Here is a 22,087-nt window from a genome sequence, read left to right as displayed (position 1 = left end):
ACCCTAGAGGCTCGCACACCTGGAGGCATGTCCCATGAACCCTAGAGGCTCGCACAACTGGAGGCATGATGCATCAACCCTAGAGGCTCGCACACCTGTAGGCATGTCCCATGAACCCTAGAGGCTCGCACACCTGTAGGCATGTCCCATGAACCCTAGAGGCTCGCACACCTGGAGGCATGTCCCATGAACCCTAGAGCCTCGCACACTTGGAGATCCACAAGTGGCAGACGGCACGTACCTTGTGCCTCACGGCGGGCGCGGGCGCGCCCAGCTGCAGGTCCTCCCCGGAGCAGAGCGCGGCCAGCAGGCCGGTGGCAGCGCCGTGCAGCAGGCGCACCTGCTCCTCCAGCACCGTGTCCCGGTTCTTGTCCAGGAACCCGGTCGCCTGGTACAGCACGTCGTCCGCAAAGTGCTTTATCACAAACGCTGCAATACCAACATCCGATGATGGGCAGTCACAACTTTATTTTCATCTCTTTTGGCATCTCAACACAGATGAAGAAGTCTGGGTGTTCACAGGGCTTATTACCTGTCATCGGCTGGTTTACCTATGGCAGGTCTAGAAATTACTCATCGGGAATATTATATGTATATATATGACTTATGTACATAATATGTTTTGAAATAAATCAATAAATAAATAAAGGTCGTAGAATGTAAATACCCAGACTTCTTTATTCTTCTAAGAGGAAAAATCCAGATTGGTAAACAAATCTGTAAAATTTGTATAAAGTATTTGAACATACTGAAAATGTTCTTCGAAATGGATTTCAATTGTTTAGTACAAAATAAAACTTTGTATCATGAGATGAGTGAGTGTACAGTGAGTGGGTGGGCAATGAGTGAGTGTACAGTGAGTGGGTGGGCAGTGAGTGAATAGACAATGAGTGAGTGGACAATGAATGAGTGAGTGTGCAGGGAGTGAGTATGCAGCGGGCGCTGAGTGGGCGGATGATGAGTGGGTGTACAGTGAGTGGGTGGGCAGTGAATGTGTGTGCAGTCGGCACTGAGTGGGTGGACAATGAGTGAGTGTACAGTGAGTGGGTGGGCAGTGAGTGAGTGGACAATGAATGAGTGAGTGTGCAGGGAGTGAGTGTGCAGCGGACGCTGAGTGGGTGAATGATGAGTGAGTGTACAGTGAGTGGGTGGGCAGTGAGTGAGTGTGCAGGGAGTGAGTGTGCGGTGGGCGCTCACCTTCGCTGTGGAAGCGCGGTATGGAGAAGTGCTTGGAGGCGGCGCAGCGCAGGCGCAGCTTGGCGGCCCAGCCCGCGTCGGAGCCCTGCGGCACCCGGCACTCCTCGTCCAGCAGGTCCAGCACCCCGAGCCGCGCCTCGATCAGCTCGATGCACGGCTGGTTGTCGTAGAAGTGGATCATGGTCCACGTGATGTCCTCCTGCAAGTACACATGCCACTCGGTCAACTAGTATGACTAGCTCATTGTGTATTTATTGGATGTTAGACTTTGTGTTGGGGTATGCATTAGCCTGTGCTAGAGTGTGTTTCATGGCGCCTGGCATCATCGCCTGTGGCGAGAAGGGGACAGCAAGGAAGGGGACCTAGAAGCTCACCCTGAGGTACTCCTTATTAGGATGTGCTTTATTATCCTTTATGTTAGAGACGTGTGTCAACCTTTGTGTTACGGTGTGCATTAGTATTTGTGCTAGGGTGTGTATTTTTCTTTATGTTAGGGTGTGTGCTAACCTTTGTATTAGCTTTTGTGTTAGGGTCTGCAATAGCCTTTGTTTTATGATGTGTATCAGCCTTTGTTAGGGTGTTCATTAGCCTTTGCATTAAGGTATGTTTTACTGTTTGTTTTAGAGTGTGCGTTAGCTTTTGTATTAAGATGTGCGGTTAACCTTTGTGTGAGGGTGTGCGTGTTAGCCTTTGTGTTAATCGTTAACACAAGAAGTAAAGATGATCAGCCCTCCGCTTCAGGTACTACCTGAAGCGGAGGGTCCAGGGTAGTATTGAATAAATATTGAATAAATATTAAAGTGAAAAAATCACTTATATTTATTTGACCCCCCCTGGGAATAGAACCCGGGACCTCCAGAACGGTAGCCGAGCATGCTGACCATTACACTACGGAGGCGGAAAAATGAACAAAGTAAAAAAAATATATATATATTCCTTGGTATGGAGTCTAGGTAGGGGTGAGTCTTGTATGTTTTTTTTATTTTAGTTTTGAAGGTTTGATAATTTTTTATAGATTTTAAGTTTTCCAGAAGTTTACTAAAAAAAAATTACCTACGTACGTATAATGGTTTAACGCTGCTGTTGTTTTAAATCTGTGCAATATGTGATTATTAGAAAACCTAGGGTTACATGAAATTTGCACTTCACGTTTGTGTTAGGGTGTGTGTTGCTCTTTATGTTAGGGTGTGCGTTAGCCTTTGTGTTGGGGTGTGCATTAGCCTGTGCTAGAGTGTGTGTTTCATGGCGCCTGGCATCATCGCCTGTGGTGAGAAGGGGACAGCAAGGAAGGGGACCTAGAAGCTCACCCTGAGGTACTCCTCTTGCTCCAGCTTGAAGACGTGGGAGTTGAACTGCTGCTGGAGCTTCTCGTTGGCGTAGTTGATGCAGAACTGCTCAAAGGAGTTGATCTCAAACGTCTCAAAGCCGTATATGTCCAAGACACCTTCAAACACACAATGGACATGGATTACACAGTGTTCTGGTATCTCAGCATAGATGAAGAACAGTTGCGGATGTCTGGGCGACTTTTCTTTTGTATTTGTGTTTTTTATTATTTACAGAAACACTTCAAATTCATACTGTTTCTGTGAACCGAACCGGCTCATTCTTAGAAATATGTATCAAATTGTGGTAGAGTGGGTTCGAACCCAGAAACTCTGACTCAAGAGTCATCAAATACAAGTTCCTTCTAGTCCTTGGTCCTGTATATAGGAATGTGAAACAATCTATGCCGACACTGTCTTAGGTAACTATCGGGAACATACAGACCAATGCTCCGGATAATTTCAGGATTATTGATCATACTACACAACAATGGATAAAAATGGCTCATCAAATACACATTCCTTCTAGTCTCTTAACTATTGTAGCCGAGCATACCCTGGAGGAACTGGGTCGGGTAGAGCCGAGGATGCAGTACCTTACACAAAGATAACACCATTACTGTGCAGTACCCTTGATCCAGAGGCTAGAGAGGAAGAAGAAGACGGAGTGATGGGCCCTCACCTATGCGGTGGTGCGTGGGCTGGTCGCAGCGCAGCGCCCTGTTGGCGCCACAGACCAGCCAGGAGAAGAGGCCTGCGTAGAGGTGCTTGGCGAGCGCGTCCCGCGCGCCGCGCGCCGCCGTCGCGCTCATGGGCGACTCGATGAGCTCGCTGCGCGACACGAGCGCGCGCTGCGTCAGCCGCTCGGCCAGCGCGCCCGGCGCGGCGCCCGTCAGCGCGCAGAACGCCGCCAGGTGCGGGTCGTCCGGCTGGAAGCCGACCAATCAGTGACTAGGCCACCAGTGAAGGTGTTAAACAGGGGTGTGTAATGTCACCGTGGGTATTTATATATTCAACCACCTTACATAATTGTATATTAAACATCCACTATGACATTACACATCCCTGTTGAACACCTTGAGAGATGTCAAACTTACCCTAATGCATGTCCAAAAAAAAGGAAATTTATATGATTAATCGTATAAATCTCCAGTTTTTTAAAGTTAGCAAAAAAACTAACAAAATGTGTCTTGGTTTATGTAAGGGTATGTTGGTGACACATTGGTGACAATAACATACCCGCATGGTCTGCAAGGGCATTGTAGATTAGTCTCTCCTAGAAAACGGTCACTCACTTAGAGCTACCTTGTTTATAATGACCCAAAGTCAAATTACTAGAAAGTTATTACTGATTATGACATAACACATCCCTGTTTAACGCTTTTAAAGAATGCCAAACATAGACCCGATGCATGCAAAAGTGAAAGACTCTAGATCTTGGTTCATGAACGGCCTTGCACGCCAGTGGGAGAGGGGGTGGGGGAAGTGGGGGGGGGTCGGTACCATGATCTGGCTGGTATCCTCGCTGGTGTCGTTGCCCTCGCAGGCGGGGCCGGGCAGCAGCGCCACGTTGCCCAGGTGCAGCACGGCCGCCAGCACGGCGTACAGCTCCCCGCGCTCGCGCTCGCTGAAACCCAGCGTGCTCAGCGCGTGCTCCGTCTCCCGGAAGGCCGCCGCGTCGTCCACGCCCGCGATGCCCGCGTCGCCGCCCTGCGACAGGTACTGGAACGCCTCGTAGCTCTCTGCCAACACATTCAAGACACATTAGCCTTGTGGTATGGTGATGTAACACTCTCCTCATCATTCATCCTTCACTTTGTTACTAGAACGCCTCCTGGCTCTCTGCCAACACATGCCATAGCATAGCATAGTAACATTCCCGACAGGTACTGGAACGCCTCCTGGCTCGTTACATACAGACCGATGCTCCGGATGATTTCAGGATTATTGATCATAGCGCAACAATGGATAAAAATGCCTAATCAAATACACATTTCTTCCAGTGTCTAAACAATAGTAGCCGAGCATACCCTGGAGGAACTGGGTCGGGTAGAGCCGAGGATAACACCCGTACTCTCTCATATAGAGATAACTTAGAAACTTCATTTGGACTTTCTCTACCATAAGATGGTCTGATGGCATTAGGAGAGTGGTGGGCCTGCACTGGAAGAGAGTCACGTCCAACAGATAACTGTGCAAGTCCAAAAGGGAGGAGCTAGTTCAACACTGGACACAAGAAAAAGGCTGAAAAAGAAGGTCATATAGCTCGTATGTCTGAGGATAGATGGACGAAGCAGGCGCTCGACTGTAGGCCTAGAAGCGTGGGTAGGCCGCAGACAAGATGGTCCGCTGGCATTAGGAAAGTGGCGGGCCTACACGGCTGTCCAAACTTAAAACACAGTAAGGGACATTTTTTTGTAGTACGTTTTTTTAGCGTTTTTGGACTAAGTAGAATCTACTTAGTCCAAAAATGCAAAAAAACGCACTTAAAAAAAAAATGTCCCTTACTGTGTTTTGAGTTTGGACAGCCGTACACTGGAAGAAAGTCTCCTCCAACAGAGAACTGTGCAAGTCCAAGAGGGAGGGACAGTATTCTCTTCAATACTGGACACAAGGAGAAGGCCGAGTGAGGAGTCGCGGGCACTCACCCAGCATGAGGTGCGGCATGGAGTCGCGCACGGCGCAGAGCTGGTAGAAGACGTGGTAGTTGCGCTCGCCGCGCGCCTGGAAGACCACGCGCGACTTCTCCAGCAGGTAGGTGCGCATGGAGGCGCCCACGATGTGGAAGTCGCGGCCGAGGTGGAGCTCGATGAACTTGCCGAAGCGGGAGCTGTTGTCGTTGCGCGTCGTCTTGGCATTGCCCACGGCCTGGGGATGATAAACACACACATTTAACTAACTAACTGACCATCACTCCGCTTCCCCGCAGGGGTAGGCAGGGAGAATAGAACGCCACACCACTCTGTCCTTGCAAACATTCTTCGCCTCTTCCACGTTCATGCATCTCCTCATACATACCCGCTGATTGTTTTGACTCCTAACCTGACCACTTTCAAGTATTTGGCATACTTGATCGTGCCAAGGTTTTCTCGGTCTAAATTTATGCAAGTTCAAATTAAATTCATTGACTCATGTTTTAATTATTGAATTAATTCACGTTTAAATCAATTAATATTCAAATTTATATTTGAGTAAATTTATTTATTTAACTTTATAAAATTAAACAACTTTGTTTTAACTAATCTTTTTTATTATTAGTAAACTTTAACCAACCGGTTTTGACAAGAACCTTGTCATCATCAGGGTTTATGTAATTCTAAAACATTAAAATACTCATAGTTACATAGTTGCATACATTCCCTTACCAAAAACTTCCACAAAGTATTTGCGAAAAACATTCAAGAAATAATTTATTTCATATAAATTCAAATTAAATTAATTCAATTAGTCTTTCAAATTTATTAATTCAAGTTCAAATACATTCAAATTCATAAATTAAATTTTCAACAATCAAATAAGCTTAAATAATAAAAATGAAAATGGTATTTTCTGGCGTTTCTCATGTGTGTGAATATAATCCAGGATTCGGATCTCACATACTAATATAAGAGTTTCTGCTCAATAAAAAGCTTCTTTACATCTCACCAATAGATGTCTCTAGTGAAGTTCTAGTGATACAAGAACAAGGTTTCTAAATTGGTTCATGTATATAGAACTTCCGAGAATTTGAGTTGTGTGGTTGTCAATAATGGGTAGAATTGGTGAATGTTACACGTGTGTAAAGTGATCACTTAAACCAGCCTATGACGGTCGTCAGCCCCGTAAATGCCCAGACTTCCATATTCTTCTTCATTTTTGATGAGATATCAAAAAATAATGTAAATGGAAGGACGGCCAAAACATCTCGGAACAACCAAATCAACCAGAGTATGAAATCTGGTTGTGTCAAGAGTCTACTATATAGCCAGCTGCCTCCGCACGCATACGTCTACACTAGACGTGTGGGTGCGGAGTGTGGGGGGCGTACCTCCATGATGGGGCTGGAGGCGAGCACCTTGCGCTCCACCTGCGTCTCCGAGGAGCTGCCCCCGACGGTGGCGAAGTAGCGCATGGCGTACTTGGCCGACACCGTCTTGCCCGCGCCGCTCTCCCCGCTCACTGAAACACACAAACGCACGTCAGGAGAGACCCCTCACTGGAATGCACACACTCGCCAGACCAGAGCTGCCCACTGAAACACACAAACGCACGTCAGGAGAGACCCCTCGCTGGAATGCACACACTCGCCAGACCAGAGCCGCCCACTGAAACACACAAACGCACATCAGGAGAGACCCCTCACTGGAATGCACACACTCGCCAGACCAGAGCCACTCACTGAAACACACAAATGCACGTCAGAAGGAGCCTCTCATTGAAATACACAAATGCACATCAGAAGAGACCGCTCACTGAAATACACAAATGCACATCAGACCAGAGCCAAACAAATCCAATTCCAAGAAGGATCTTTTTAATTTATTGTCTTCTGCTAAAATCAAATATTTGTTGTTTATATTAGCACTTTTAACCCTTACTAGTCCAATGTGGAATCTCATTCGACATCGATTGTCTCCTTTTAGGTCCCATGTCGGATGTTATTCCACATTTTTTTCATCATAAGTATTATTTATTTAAATTCCAAGCTTACATTTTTGTCACTCGTATCTATTACAACAGTATGTGGAGCAGAGGACATAATTTTTTTTTCCAATTCAACACTCATGGTGTTTGATAATGTCTTAATAAGACGAAATGCGTCACGCATTAACATATCGCTCACTCCTTTCAAGAACGTCATAAATCAAAAAACTTGATTTTTCAGGAGAACGTTTTTAATGTTTAAAAATATAACACAATGTATTAAAAATAAATATCAAGCCACTTATTGAACTTTTTACTGTGCAACAGATCTTTTTAGGTAAAACCTGAAGGTTTTTCTCCATTTGAAAAATATTTATTATATTTAAAAAAATAATTAAACAATACCTTTTCTTCAAAATGCAAAAATAGCACTTTCTGCCCTGTAGCGGGTAAATATTAAGTTAAAAATATGCCGCTTTTGCTGGGATATAGTACATTTTCTGGGCATTACGAAAACATGCACAACTCAAAATTGACGATTTTTGATTTATGACGTTCTTGAAAGGGGTGAGCGATATACATAAATAAATGTAGAATTCAATCCAACAAACCTTGTTTTATTTTGGATATATTACCCAACAATTTTATACTTCTTCTTCTTCTTCTTCTTATTATTATAGGCCTTACGGGCTGTTTTTAAGAGGGATTAGCCTCCTGCGACGTCGATTCCCAGCTATCGACCCATCTCTTCGGTGGTCTGCCCGGGAGTCGTCTACCATGGGGTTGGCCGTGCAGTGCGATGTGGGGGAGTCTGGATGGTTCCATTATCCTCACACGCGCATACCATTGTCTCCTTTGTTGCCTTCCCCACCTAACGACATCTTCCATCTCGCATATTTCCAATATTATACAATTTATGTAAATCCGACAGGGACAGACTGACCTATGATGCTCTGGTCGCGGTGCTCTCTCTCCAGCTTGGTGTACGCCTCTTCAGCCACGGCGAAGATGTGCGGGTCCAGGTCGCCCATGGCCTGCCCGCGGTACGCCAGGATCGTCTCCTCGCCTGCGGGCAGACGAAAACCGTGTCAGAAAATATGCATGTTTTGAATATTGAAAGCATTTACTTTATGGATCATATTGATATATTATTTCGAGAAATAAAAAGACTTTGTGTTCTGATCCACTTACATTTTTATTAACCAACTAGTTTCGGCAACAGCCTGTTGCCCTCTTCAGGGTTCAAATTAAACCCTGAAGAAAGCAACAGGTTGTTGCCGAAACTAGTTGGTTAATAAAAATGTGAGTGGATCAAAACACAAAGTGTTTTTATTTCCCGAAATAATAGAACATATCCATGCTTAATTATTTATTTATATATTAAATTTTTTACTGTATGACAAAACACTTACACAGTTCACTATGTGTAATACCAATTACACAGTTTACTTTGTGTAATACCACTTACATACCATAGTTCACTTTGTGTAATGCCACTTATACAGTTCACTTTGTGTAATACCATTTACACAGTTCACTTTGTGTAACACCACTTACACAGTTCAACGTGTTCTTGTCATACCACTTAAAAACTCTACTTTGTGTCGGGTTGTGGTCCTGTGGTTAGTGTCGCGGACTCTTAAGCCAGAGTTTCTGGGTTCGAACGCACTTTACCACAATTTGATACCTATTAAGTAAATAATAAAAACACAAATATTTCTCTTTTTAAAAAAAATGGAACTTCAGTGAATATATATAGTTGGCATATGGTATTCTTAATCAGATGTTCGAATAGTGAAATAAGGAAGGAATGCAAAGCTGAGACAAGCGTTACCGATAAAATTAAGAAAGGTGTGTTGAGATGGTTTGGACACGTGGAACGAATGAGTGAGGAAAGAACGGTGAAACAAATTTACGAGGCGAATGTAATTGGAAAAAGGAGCAGAGAATGTTACACGTGTGTAAAGTGATTTAACTAGCCTATGACGGTCGTAAGCCCCGTAAATGCTCAGACTCCCATATTCTTCTTCATCTATGTTGAGTTGTCCTATAATTGGAGGTAATACAGATTTGGACGCACTCAAAATGTATTTTTTTTTTATTATTTACAAAAATACTATTTCTGTGAGCCTAAGCGGCTCATTATTAGAAATACATAGGTATTAAGTTGTGGTAGAGTGAGTTCAAACCGAGAAACTAACCACGGGACCACAACCCGACACAAAGTAGAGTTTTTAAGTGGTATTACAAGAACACATTGAACTGTGTAAGTGGTGTTACATAAAGTGAACTGTGTAAATGGTATTACACAAAGTGAACTGTATGAGTGGCATTACACAAAGTGAACTATGGTATGTAAGTGGTATTACACAAAGTGGACTGTGTAATTGGTATTACACATAGTGAACTGTATAAGTGGCATTACACAAAGTGAACTGTGTAAACGGTATTACACAAAGAGAACTGTATAAGTGGCACTACACAAAGTGAACCTTGTAAGTGGTATTACACAAAGTGAACTATGGTATGTAAGTGGTATTACACAAAGTGGACTGTGTAATTGGTATTACACATAGTGAACTGTATAAGTGGCATTACACAAAGTGAAGTGTGTAAACGGTATTACACAAAGAGAACTGTATAAGTGGCACTACACAAAGTGAACCTTGTAAGTGGTATTACACAAAGTGAACTGTGTAAGTGGTAATATATCAAGTGAACTGTGTAAGTCGTATTACACAAAGTGAACTGTGTAAGTGGAATTACACAAAGTGAACTGTTTAAGTAGTATTACACAGAGTGGAATATGGATATTTAAAAGGATTTTGACCTGTCTTAGGCTGGTCGAGTGATCACATTACACACGTGTCGGGAAGTCGGCTTACCATATATGGGAAGTTCGTCGTACGGGTTTATGGCTACCAGGACGATGCCGCAGTACGTGTAGATGGCGTTCAGATCACAAAATCTGCAAAATCAAATGTTACAAGGTAACATTAATATCTTAACAAAGACGAAGAAGTTTATCAAGACAGGAATGTGCTCGTGGAATAATATTCTCATTATGAACGTAAATGATGTTTGACCGATTGTTTCATTGATGTCTCGACATAGACAAAGAAGTTTATTGGAGTGGGAATATGGTCGAGGCATAGCGCACTGATCCGCAGTGCCCTATGCACCAAAGATGATTATATGCGCTCGTTATCAACATAATTGATTTCAACACAATATTTCATTGATGTCTACAAATAGACGAAGAAGTTTACAGAGGTGAGAATGTGCTCGAGGATCATTTATATTTTCATTATAAATATAAATGATATGTGACCAAATATTTAATTGATGTCTAGACATAGACGAAGAAGTTTATCGAGGTAAAAAAAAAAAAAAAAATGTGCTTATGGAATAGTATACTCATTATGAACATAAATGATGTTTGACTCAATATTTCATTTTTGTCTCAACAAAGACAAAGAAGTTTAATGGGGTGGGGTTATGTACAATCTTTATCAACATCCATTAGCGCAATTTATTTTCAAGTCACAATTTCATTTATGTCTCAACATAGACGAAGAAGTTTATCGAGGTAGGATTATGATTAAGGAATAGTATACTCATTTCCAACATAAATGATGTTTGACACAATATTTCATTGATGTCTCGACATAGACGAAGAAGTTTATCAGAGTGCGAATATGGGCAAGGAATACTATACTCATGAACAAGAATACTTGGCGCAATATTTCATTGATCCCTCACATAGACGAAGAAGTTTATCGGAATGTGAATATTGTCAAGGAATAGCGCACTGATCTGCAGTGCCCTATGCACCAAAGATACTTATATGCACTCGTCACGAACATAATTTATTTTTGACTCAATACTTCATTGATGTCTAGACATAGACGAAGAAGTTTATCGAGGTAGCAATATGAACCAAAGCACCAAAAATGTCTATATTTTTTTCTAACCCTTATCCGCCCTCAACGATGCATAGAGCATTGCACCGTATTGGAAGCAGTGTTATCTTGATCATGAAATACATAAAGGCCTCGCCTACACGCAAGTAAAGATCGAGACAACAGCGCATCGATATGACGCAGTGCCCAATGCACGACCGAGGGTTGGACAAGAGCGGGAAGGCGGGAGAAGAGGCAAAGAATATTTCCAAATACGGAGCGGTGTGGCGTTCTATCCTCTCTGCCCACCCCTGCAGAGGAGGGCTGTAACTGCCAGTCAGTCCGTTGATTTCGTCACACAGGCCTCTGCAGGCGTTCTCCTGCATCTTGCAGGAATTGCGAAGCTGCAGATCCGTCATCAAAAGAATCCACAGACATATTTACAAAATATAACAAACACAGCTGAATATTGCATTCTTGTTTTGTTTAAACAATTCATTGGAAATGACAATATGACAATTGTTTGTGATATTCGAAAATTGTGTAATAAAACAAATACCGAAAAATTATGCGAAAAAAACCAGTTGAATGTGGAGTTAGGTGTATTTGAAAATAGAGAAAAAACTTTGTTTGAATTACTTGTTTGAGGTTTGTCAAGATAAGTCTCATTTGACTCGTGGGTGAGTGCTTAAGAGAGTTAGTCTCATCTCAATCGCAGATTGAGAAATCAAGAGAGTATCATCACACTCACAGATTGAGTAACAGACAGAGTTAGTCTAATCTCACTCGTAGATTGAAGTCTCCTTTGACTTGTGGGTTTAGCACTAAAGAGAGTAAATCTACAGAGAGAGTAAATAGGGTGTTTCAAATTGATGCGGAATGAGTCGAAACACATATCACAATATATTTTAAGAAAAAGTAATATATACTAAGTAAAAATTAAATATAAAAATTAAGTAAATCTTCTGAAGAGATTCTTGTCTGACTCCAGGGATTAAACACACAATAGAGTAAGTCTTGCATGCGTTGATTAGCTAACAGAGATAGTCTTACCCCACTCATAGATTGAGCAACTAACAGTGTAAGTCTCATCTCTAACAGTGAGTAACTAAGAGAGTTGGTCTCATCCCACTCGCAGATCGAGTAACTAACAGAGTAAGCCTCATTTCACCTGCAGATTGAGGTACTAACAGAGTTAGTATTACCCTACTCATAGATTGGGAAACTAACAGTGTAAGTCTCATCTCTAACTAACAGTGAGTAACTAAGAGAGTTGGTCCCATCCCACTCGCAGATGGAGTAAGTCTCCTCCCACTCGCAGATTGAGTAACTAACAGAGTAAGCCTCATCTCACCTGCAGATTGAGTTACTAACAGAGTTAGTCCCATCCCACTCGCAGATGGAGTAAGTCTCCTCCCACTCACAGATTGAGTAGACCTCACCTGACGCGCAGATTGTGCAGCACGGCCGGCTCGTGCAGGTAGGAGAGCGAGGTGAGGTCGTTCTCGCCGATGAGGATGCGCGGATTGCGCAGCGGCGGCAGCGCGTCGGGCGGCGCGGGCACGAGCGTCGTGCCGCCCGACTCCAGGCGCACGCGCAGCGGCGCGCCCTCCTCCCAGTCCGCCTCCAGCTCCGCGCCCTCCCACACCGACTCCGCGCTCGGCACCCATACCCGCGCCCCCTGCCACAATAGGACGATAATATAAAATATAAAGCATGGAGTTGGCAACAGAAAGATGAAAGTTGACTGGATGCAGTCGGAATGCGATCTCTCAGTGCGGCAAAACCATGTATGGTAGTTGTTCCAATGGAGATGAGCAATATCCATCAAACTAAGGAAGGTGTGCTGAGATGGTTTGGGCATGTGGAACAAATGAGCGAGGAAAGAATGTAGACGGAAATAGTCCGTCATAGGCTGGTTTAAGTGATCAGTAAATACCCAGACTTCCCATATTCTTCTTCATCTTTGATGAGATGTCAAAAATTAATATGAAAATAACACCTGTAATTGAAGATAATCCAGATTTTGTGAACAAGTATTTGGACACACTCAAAATGTTGTAAATAAATTGTCTGGTCAAATTATAAGCTTAAATAATAAAAATGAAAATGGTATTTTCTGGCGTTTCTCATGTGTGTGATTATAATCCAGGATTCGGACCTCGCATACTAATATAAGAGTTTCTGCTTAGTAAAAAGCTTCTTTACATCTCACCAATAGATGTCTCTAGTGAAGTTCTAGTGATTCAAGAACAAGGTTTCTAAATTGGTTCATATATATAGAACTTCAAAGAATTTGAGTAGTGTGGTTGTCAATAATGGGTAGAATTGGTGAATGTTATAAAATTATAATAATCCCTTTCCGCACCCCAATGGTGCATAGGGCACTGCTTCATATAAAGGCAGTGTTATCTCGATCGATTACACATGAAGGAAAGGTGATCAGCCCTCCGCTTCAGGTACCAGTCCAGTGTAATATTGAATAAATATTAGAGTGAAAAAATCACTTATATTTATTGAACCCCCCTGGGAATCGAACCCGGGACCTCCAGAACGGTAGCCGACCATGGTGACCATTACACTACGGAGGCGGACATGTGTGTAAAGTGATCACTTGAACCAGCCTATGACGGTCGTCAGCCCCGTAAATACCAAGACTTCCATATTCTTCTTCGCCTTTGATGAGATGTCAAAAATTAATAAGAAAATAACTCCTGTAATTGGAGATAATCCAGATTTTGTGAACAAGTATTTGGACACACTCAAAATGTTGTATTTAAAATACTGGCCAGGTCAGGAGTCGTTATAATGAGCAGGCATGAAAATGTGAAAGAGCTGAAGAATGTTTGCAAAGACAGGGCGGTGTGGCGTTCTATTCTCTATGCTTGCCCCCGCAGAAGCTATGCGATGGTTAGCTAGATAGTTTAGACAATCGTATGTTTATTTATCTTTTCCATACATAGTTTAATTTATATATTTTTTAAATAAACCTTAACAAACGGACCTTATCAATTCCTGCATACAGCCGGAATTCATTTTCAAGATAAGACTCATTACTCATGAAACAATTATTCACGTTTGGTGATTCAGAAGTAAATGCCAGCTTATTTTTCAACCAAACTAACTAGCCACAATGATTAAGGTAACACCTGTTTTTATACCACTTGAGTTTATACTATATTAAAGACCACTAGTTTCGGAAGCTAAGCTCCCATCGTCAGGTCTGAATAATAACTAAAATAAGTAAGTAATAACTTTATCCGCTCCCTAGGTGGAGCATACGGAGTCCACAAACTGTCTCCAGGCTTTTCTGTCGGCTGCCAGCTCCCTCGCATTCTCCCAAGTCAGATCCGCGTCCCGAAGTTCTGACGAGAACTGCCGACGAATTGTCAGCAGTGGTCGTCCCGGGCGGCGCGAACCTGATGCCTTGTAAAAGAGGCAAGCTTGATTAAGGCTCTCAGGGGGCATGCGGAGTACATGGCCGAGCCAACTGAATCGCCTTTTCTTGACGACAGTTGTGACCAAGATTTGCTGCGTCCTACGCCTTATCTCTTCATTCCTCACAAAGTCAAACCACCGCACGCCTAAGATTCTCCGCAAACACCTGTTCTCAAAGCTTAGTACACGGCTGCTCTGGGCCCTTGTAAGGTGCCATGTTTCACAGCCGTATAAGAGAACAGGAGCAATGCAGGCATTGTATAGGCGGCATTTGGTCTTCACCGAGTATAAATCCGATCTCCAGACAGCCTTCATACTGTTAAATGCGGACTGTGTGAGTCCTAATCGCACTCCCAGTTCCTTTTGAAGGCTGCCATTTTCAGTCGCGTACACCCCCAAGTACTTGAAACTCTCGACCCTTTCGATGCGCTGGTTACTGGTTAAAATAAGTGGTACATAAACAAGTGTTTTCTTCAATCATTGTAACATGTCTTGCCACAAAGTTAATGCCGAAACAATAAATAAAACTAACGTTCATAATATGTAAAAATTGTGATTTCATACAAATAAAATATTTTTAATTTGTTTAACCGTTCTTTCTTCACTCATACGCTCCACGTGTCCAAACCATCTCAACACACCTTTCTTAATTTTATCGATAATGCTTATCTCAGCCTTACATTCTTTGCAAAATAGACTATTTCTCTCTAATATTGACTTTTGCTTCAAAATCTTTGAGAATTTCAGCATAAATTTCACCTTGAAGTGTGTACTTTCTCAGCATTTCTTCTCCATGTTATAATGGATAAATGTAAACGCTGTGTTTCACTCTCTCTCGCTGCTCGCTGATGGTGTGTGAAGGAGATGTGTATTTACCAGTGCTAAATATTTGTTATTTTATTATTATTTTATGTTTAAGACTTTTTGTTTCTTTATTAGTGTATTTTTATATTAGATACTGTATATTTCTAAAATAGACTTAGAAAGGAGAGTGAATGCTGGGAACAAAGTGAATGGTGCACTGAAATCAGTTTTAGCAAATAAAAACCTATCAGCGGAAGCTAAACTGGCAGTGACCAACGGAGTCCTGGTTCCAACTCTGATGTATGGAAGTGAAACATAGAGTTGGCAAAAGAAGGATGAAAGTAGACTGAATGCAGTCGAAATGCGATCTCTCAGAAGAATGTGCGACAAAACGATGTATGATAGATGTGCGAATAGTGAAATAAGGAAGGAATGCAAAGCTGAGATAAGCATTATCGATAACATTAAGAAAGGTGTGTTGAGATGGTTTGGACGTGTAGAACGAATGAGTGAGGAAAGAACGGTAAAACAAATTTATGAGGCGAATGTTAGCGGGAAAAGAAGCAGAGGAAGACCGAGAAAAACATGGCACGATCAGGTATGCCAAATACTTGAAAGTGGTCAGGTTAGGAGTTGTAACAATCGGCGGGTATGTATGAGGAGATGCATGAACGTGGAAGGGGCGAAGAATGTTTGCAAGGACAGAGTGGTGTGGCGCTCTATTCTCTCTGCCTACCCCTGCGGGGAAGCGGCGTGATGGTTAGTTAGTTTTTTTTTAATATTTGTATTATGTTAAAGGCATTAGCCGTTCAAAAAATAAATAAACTCGGTGTGTTATCGATGCGCCGGTGGAGTTAGGACTTAAGGATTAAGAAAGATATTTGAAATCGAAGGGAAAATACTTGTACTGAGGTGTCAATAATTGCATAATTGCAGTTTTAAATCAGGCAGACGTGCAAGCGACGCCTTTTTAGCAGAAAAATACATGAAAAAAAAGGAAAATATAAGCCTCTGAGGCTAAAGAGAGCGTGTGAAAAAAAAATAGAAACTAAACGAACGAACCTTTGTATACAGTTCTTTTGTAGTCATATTTGAAGGAATTCCACTTCAGCCGCTAAGTGCAACCGCGTAAACCCATCTCGGACATCAAAACGCGTCGAAACGCACTTAAATTTTTCAATTCAAAGCAACAAAACACATTTTACAATTCTATTGTCATCTTTCGTAGGTAGTGATGACAGCTGTCAAATTTTGACTGGGGTTTTTCGCGTAAATTTAGAATTTCGCCGTCGGACTTTTACGCCGGCGGTTTGATTGATATATCTGAGATAAGTGTGTAGGATTCGTTGTTGTTTTTTTTATATTTAAAATTAATTAATGCGAGCACATGGCGACACGGAACACTAGTTCAATTCGCGTCACGAATCACGAAATATCGCGAGTAGAGGTAATCGACTCGTGGGAAGTAGACGGGTTCACTCGCCAAAACAAGGTTGTCACCTTAACTTAAGTTTTTTTTTAAACATTTATCAACACATTTTATTTATTTATTTAAACTTCATGTACAGAAAATAAAAAAGTACATTGGCGGGCTTATTGCTAAAAAGCAATATCTTCCAGCCGCCAACCAAAAACAGACTAGTGATATTGATAAAAACGTTTGATACCATATATTTACAGCTGTTTGCAATCAGAGGGTAGATAGTACTTGAGCATTAAAAACAAACATAAATTACAAATTAAAATTTAAAAATACATTAATTTCAAACATGATAATAAGGAGGGCAAAGGAAAAAGGGAGTTTAGGGAAGAAGGTAGAGGGAAAAACTAAGGGAGGAGGCTTGATGGACAGTTAGGATACTAATGATAGATTGTAATGTCTCAGACGTTTCTTAAAAGTTATAAGAGAAGGTGCATTTGTTTACGCGGAGAGGTAATTCATTCCATAGTCTGGCCGCTTGGACAGAGAAGGAATTACTGAAGAATGATGTGTTATGGCGAGGAATGGAAAGTGTGCTTTCTTAGCGGGAGTGCAAAAATTGATATCGGACTTTCTCTGCAGAGTGGGTCCTTTTAAGATGACGAAAAAATTTTGTTTTTCATTAAATCGATGTATTATGAAGAAAGAAATTATGTTTAAAAAAATGAAGTCGTGAGACTTATTGAATTAAGAAATAAATCAAAATGAGAAATAGAAATTAATTATCTGGAAATTATAAATATGACTTATATATGTAATATGTTTTTTTTTAATAAATAAATTATATGTTGGGAGTGCCAACCCTACATTTTCATGAAATGTCAAACAATACAGGTAAGGTAAAAAGAGAACACTCCAGCAAAAGGTAAAATGCCTTTATTTGCTTTTATTCTGTGCTTAGTACTAACATTTTGTACTTTTTGATATATATTTTTATGACATAACTAATTAGTACGGATTACGCAAGCGCAATGCCTTCCTCGTGGCAATGAAAACACACTATCCGTTTATAAAGAGCGCTGCACACGGCCGATATGTAGCGGTGAACTCTGCCCCGAATACTGACGTTTCTGCTTTGGGGTGAATAGAAACGACGTTTGTGCTTTGGGGTAAATAGAAACGATTTTTTAATATCGAATTATGGCTTTATGTATAATTGATATGACTTTATGATCATACACAGATTTTTCGAGTCTACTAAGTTGTATTTTATTGCAAGGAAACACATAAAAATTATATTGTGACAGTTGTTTCGCCTAGTTATGGCATTTTCAAGCAAATGTGAAGTTCATTTACAACATTTTGAGAGTGTTCAAATACTTGTTCACAAATCTGGATTATCTCCAATTATAGGAGTTATTTTAATATTTTTTTTGACATCTCATCAAAGAATTCACATAAGAGATTCTACTTAATAAAAAGCTTCTTTACATCTCACCAATAGATGTCTCTAGTGAAGTTTTAGTAATTCATGAACAAGTTTCTAAATTGGTTCATATATAAAGAACTTCCAAGAATTTGAGTTGTGTCGCGAGTGTTTTTGCCTAGAATTTTCACTCATGAATTACATGAAATTACAGTAACTCTAAACATAAAGAGTAAATCCACTCACAAGTAGGCATAGGCTATGAAACTTATAAAGTTGAAGCCTGAGTAGGGACATGATAAACGGTGTTGCATAAGCCGTAGCTAGATTTCAGAGTCACTTGGACGTTAGGTAATTTTAAAAAAAAGAGTAGTGTGGTTGTCAATCATGGGTAGAATTGGTGAATGTTACACGTGTGTAAAGTCACTTGAACCAGCCTATGACGGTCGTCAGCCTCCTAAATGCCCAGACTTCCATATTTGTCTTCATCTTTGATGAGATGTCAAAAAATAATATTAAATTCAGATTCGTTTGAAAATGCCATAACTAGTCGAAAAAACTGTCACAATATCAATTTGTATGTGTTTTTATAAACAATAAAATACAACTTAGTAGACTCAAAAAATCTGTGTTTGATTTAAAAATTAATACATAAACTAAAATCTAGTCTGCCTCCGTAGTGTAATGGTCAGCACGCTCGGCTACCGTTCTGGAGGTCTCGGGCTCGATTCCCAGGGGGGGTCAAATAAATATAAGTGACTTTTTTCACTGTAATATTTACTCAATATTACACTGGACTGGTACCTGAAGCGGAGGGCTGATCACCTTTCCTTCGTTTGTAAACGATCAAGATAACACTGCGTTTATATGAAGCAGTGCCCTATGCACCATTGGGGTGCGGATAAGGGTTTTATTATATTATTATTATTAAAATGGAGTTCTACAAATTAAAAGCCAGATCAATAAATTAATTGAATTATGGCGTTGCGTCAAGTGGATGATTTCACTCGAAATAAATACTTTTGATCATTTTATTTTGAGAAATAAAAAGACTTTGTTATTTGATCCACCCACAATTTTATAAAAAACCAACTAGTTTCGGCAACAACCTGTTGCCCTCTTATATTATGTTTGTATATATTATATAATAATAATAATAAAACCCTTATCCGCACCCCAATGGTGCATGGGGCACTGCGTCATATAAACGCAGTGTTATCTCGATCGTTTTCACATGAAGGAAAGGTGATCAGCCCTCCGCTTCAGGTACCAGTCCAGGGTAATATTGAATAAATATGACAGTGAAAAAATCACTTATATTTATTTTACCCCCCTTGGGAATCGAACCCGGGACCTCCAGAACGGTAGCCGAGCGTGCTGACCATTACACTATGGAGACAGACAGGATATATTATAAATATAATATATTTTATGACTAAAGCCCTTTCCGGTCCATAAAAAAAAATGAAAAAATTCCATCAGGTCCACAATAGATTTACAGCATTACAGGGTAAAACAATACATCCCAAGTTTTTTTTTAAATAAAACTTCTACTACTACTCCTACTACTACCATCACGCCGTTTCCCCGCAGGGGTAGGCAGAGAGGATGGAACGCCACATTCCTATGTCCTGACATACACTCCTCGCCTCCTTCACATCCATACATCTAGTCATACGTGCCCTCTGATGACGCAGACTTTTGACACCGCCAGATTGTGAAACTTCTTGTGTTAAAAAATAATTTTTATTTTGAATGTATACAATCTTGTCTCTTATGATTACATTTTGTAGACATCTAATGTATGGTACCGGTGAAAACAGTCACCGATGCAAAGGCCGGGCTTTCTCTCGCAAGTGACGCAAATGTAACAGGTTTCATTCCTCCAAAACGGAACATCTCTGGATGGCCACACCTAAACGACAGAATTTGATTGATAACACGACACCACTCGATCTAAAGAGTACCACTACACCGGCCGTCAAACTGCTCGGCGTGTTCTTAGATTCTGATCTCTCCCTTGAGACTCAAATTAGCAAAACAACAAGTACATGTTTTTATCAGCTAAGGCAAATTAAAAGCATTCGCAAGAATCTGCCAGTTGATGCTGCCCGTCAATTGATAAATGCGTTTGTAATATCGAGAGTAGATTATTGTAACGGTATATACACGGGTCTACCAAACAATAAAATGACTCGACTGCAATCAGTGTTACAATAATTAAAGAAAACACTTCGTTTTTTACCACTTGAGTTTTATTATAGACTACATGTTTCAGAAGTTAAACTTCCATCATTCAGGTCTGTATAATAACTAAAATATAAAATATAAAATTTTTCTATAAATAAGGAGAGGGGAAAGTAAGGGGAAGGGGTTAGTCAAGGGACGGAGTTTGAAAACAAAGGAAAAATAGAAAGCAATGGCGAAGAATTTTGAAACAATATATTATTTAATAAATTGTTATTAGAATTCAGGTTTTTTTGTATTTCTAAATTTTCAAGATAATTCATAATTTGGCCTTTATATGGAACAAGGTGTAATAATTTTAATTTATGAGAGTGTTAAAGCAATCAGCGTTAAATGCAGCAGCGAGACTAATTTTCGGAATTTCTAAATTCAGTCACATCACCCCACTACTTCACAAACTCCACCGGTTACGCTTTCCCGAAAGGGTTGAGTATAAACTCTGCCTACTCATGTATAGATCAATACACAATATGGCTCCAGAGTATCTTAAGGAGCTGTGTATTCCAGATGAATTGGTTGATAGACGTCTCACGCTTCCATCGGCTACAACATCCATTGCAATGGGCAAAGTGATCTTACCGGCTCGCAACCAACGCACTAAATTTGGCGAGCGTGCCTTTGCTGTTGCAGGACCGACGGCGTGGAATGCTCTTCCACCAATGGTTAGAAATAGTGAGAGTGAGATGGTCTTTAGAAAAAGACTAAAAACACATTTGTTTGCTAAATCATTTCCACCATAAAATTTTGCCCAATTCATTCACAGTGAAGCGCCCTTGACGTATTTTTTTTACGAAAATGGCGCTATATAAGTTATCCAAATTTATTATTATTATTATTATTACTCTTTCCTACCTCCAGGAATTTTTTGCTGAGCGTAACATTTTTCCATACACGGGGGCTATTGTGGATGGAATCGTCATCACTGCTTCTCACGGGTCGAGTGTAACTGATGCCGGTAGCCGGACATCCGAGTGACGGTACCGAGCCAGCCCCCAAAACTAACCTTTTGTATCATTCTCAGGTAGAAAGTTGTGAACATTATAAACATTCTAGTGTTTATGAAAATCATTGAATCCTCGTCCCAGTATACCGCACATTAAATACGAGTGAGAAAGAAATATGTTTGCTTGTATTTTAACAGTAAACTGATGAAGAAAAAAATGTCGAATGACATTCGATATAGAACTCACCGGAATAAAGTCAATGTCAAATGACATTCGACATAGGACTGGAAAGGGCTAAACATACATAATAATAACCATATCCGCTCCCTAGGTGGAGCATACGGAGTCCACAAACTCCAAGCTTTTCTGTCGGCTGCCAGCTCCCTTGCATCCTCCCAAGTCAGATCCGCGTCCCGAAGTTCTGACGAGAACTGCCGACGAATTGTCAGCAGTGGTCGGGAACCTGATGCCTTGTAAAAGAGACCCCCTCCTTGATCCCCACCTTGTCGCGGTGAGGGGGCTTGCGTGCCTCAGTGATTCACCAGGCTATGGCGGCAGTCTTACTACCAGAAGGGTCTCCCATGCCGAGCAGGTTGGTGAAGAGAGGCCAGACAAAGCGGGAAACAAGGTTGAGCCGACCTGTTCAGGCCTCGGGAGCGCAGGGCCAATCACTCTGCCTCCCTAAATCTTTCGACTACGTTAAGTCCACGAAATGCCTCGAAAACATACATACTTGATATATATAAAAGAAACACTATAAC

At 41.2% G+C, this 22,087-nt stretch overlaps 1 protein-coding gene across 1 annotated transcript in view; it reads right to left on the bottom strand.

Moving 5' to 3' along the window:
- LOC148299532 (unconventional myosin-Vb-like) overlaps positions 1–16,736 on the bottom strand; it is a 58,076-nt gene extending 41,340 nt beyond the window's left edge. The window contains exons 1-11 of the mRNA XM_088275963.1: positions 16,352–16,736; positions 12,490–12,728; positions 10,031–10,113; positions 8,089–8,211; positions 6,550–6,680; positions 5,171–5,390; positions 4,026–4,264; positions 3,205–3,451; positions 2,505–2,641; positions 1,198–1,396; positions 242–429 (exon numbers count right to left, since the gene is read on the bottom strand). Coding sequence (XP_088132089.1) covers positions 242–429; positions 1,198–1,396; positions 2,505–2,641; positions 3,205–3,451; positions 4,026–4,264; positions 5,171–5,390; positions 6,550–6,680; positions 8,089–8,211; positions 10,031–10,113; positions 12,490–12,728; positions 16,352–16,378 — 1,833 coding nt within the window. The 5' untranslated portion in view covers positions 16,379–16,736. The remainder of the gene's footprint in view (positions 1–241; positions 430–1,197; positions 1,397–2,504; positions 2,642–3,204; positions 3,452–4,025; positions 4,265–5,170; positions 5,391–6,549; positions 6,681–8,088; positions 8,212–10,030; positions 10,114–12,489; positions 12,729–16,351) is intronic.
- Between the last annotated feature and the right edge of the window lie 5,351 nt (positions 16,737–22,087).

This window comes from Brachycentrus maculatus, unplaced genomic scaffold (genome assembly GCF_059751285.1).
Source record: "Brachycentrus maculatus isolate JH-2025_06_01 unplaced genomic scaffold, ASM5975128v1 h1tg001102l, whole genome shotgun sequence".
Taxonomy (NCBI): Eukaryota; Metazoa; Arthropoda; class Insecta; order Trichoptera; family Brachycentridae; genus Brachycentrus; species Brachycentrus maculatus.
The sequence above is the reverse complement of the archived record's forward strand: the minus strand, read 5'-3'. Positions and strand labels throughout refer to the sequence as shown.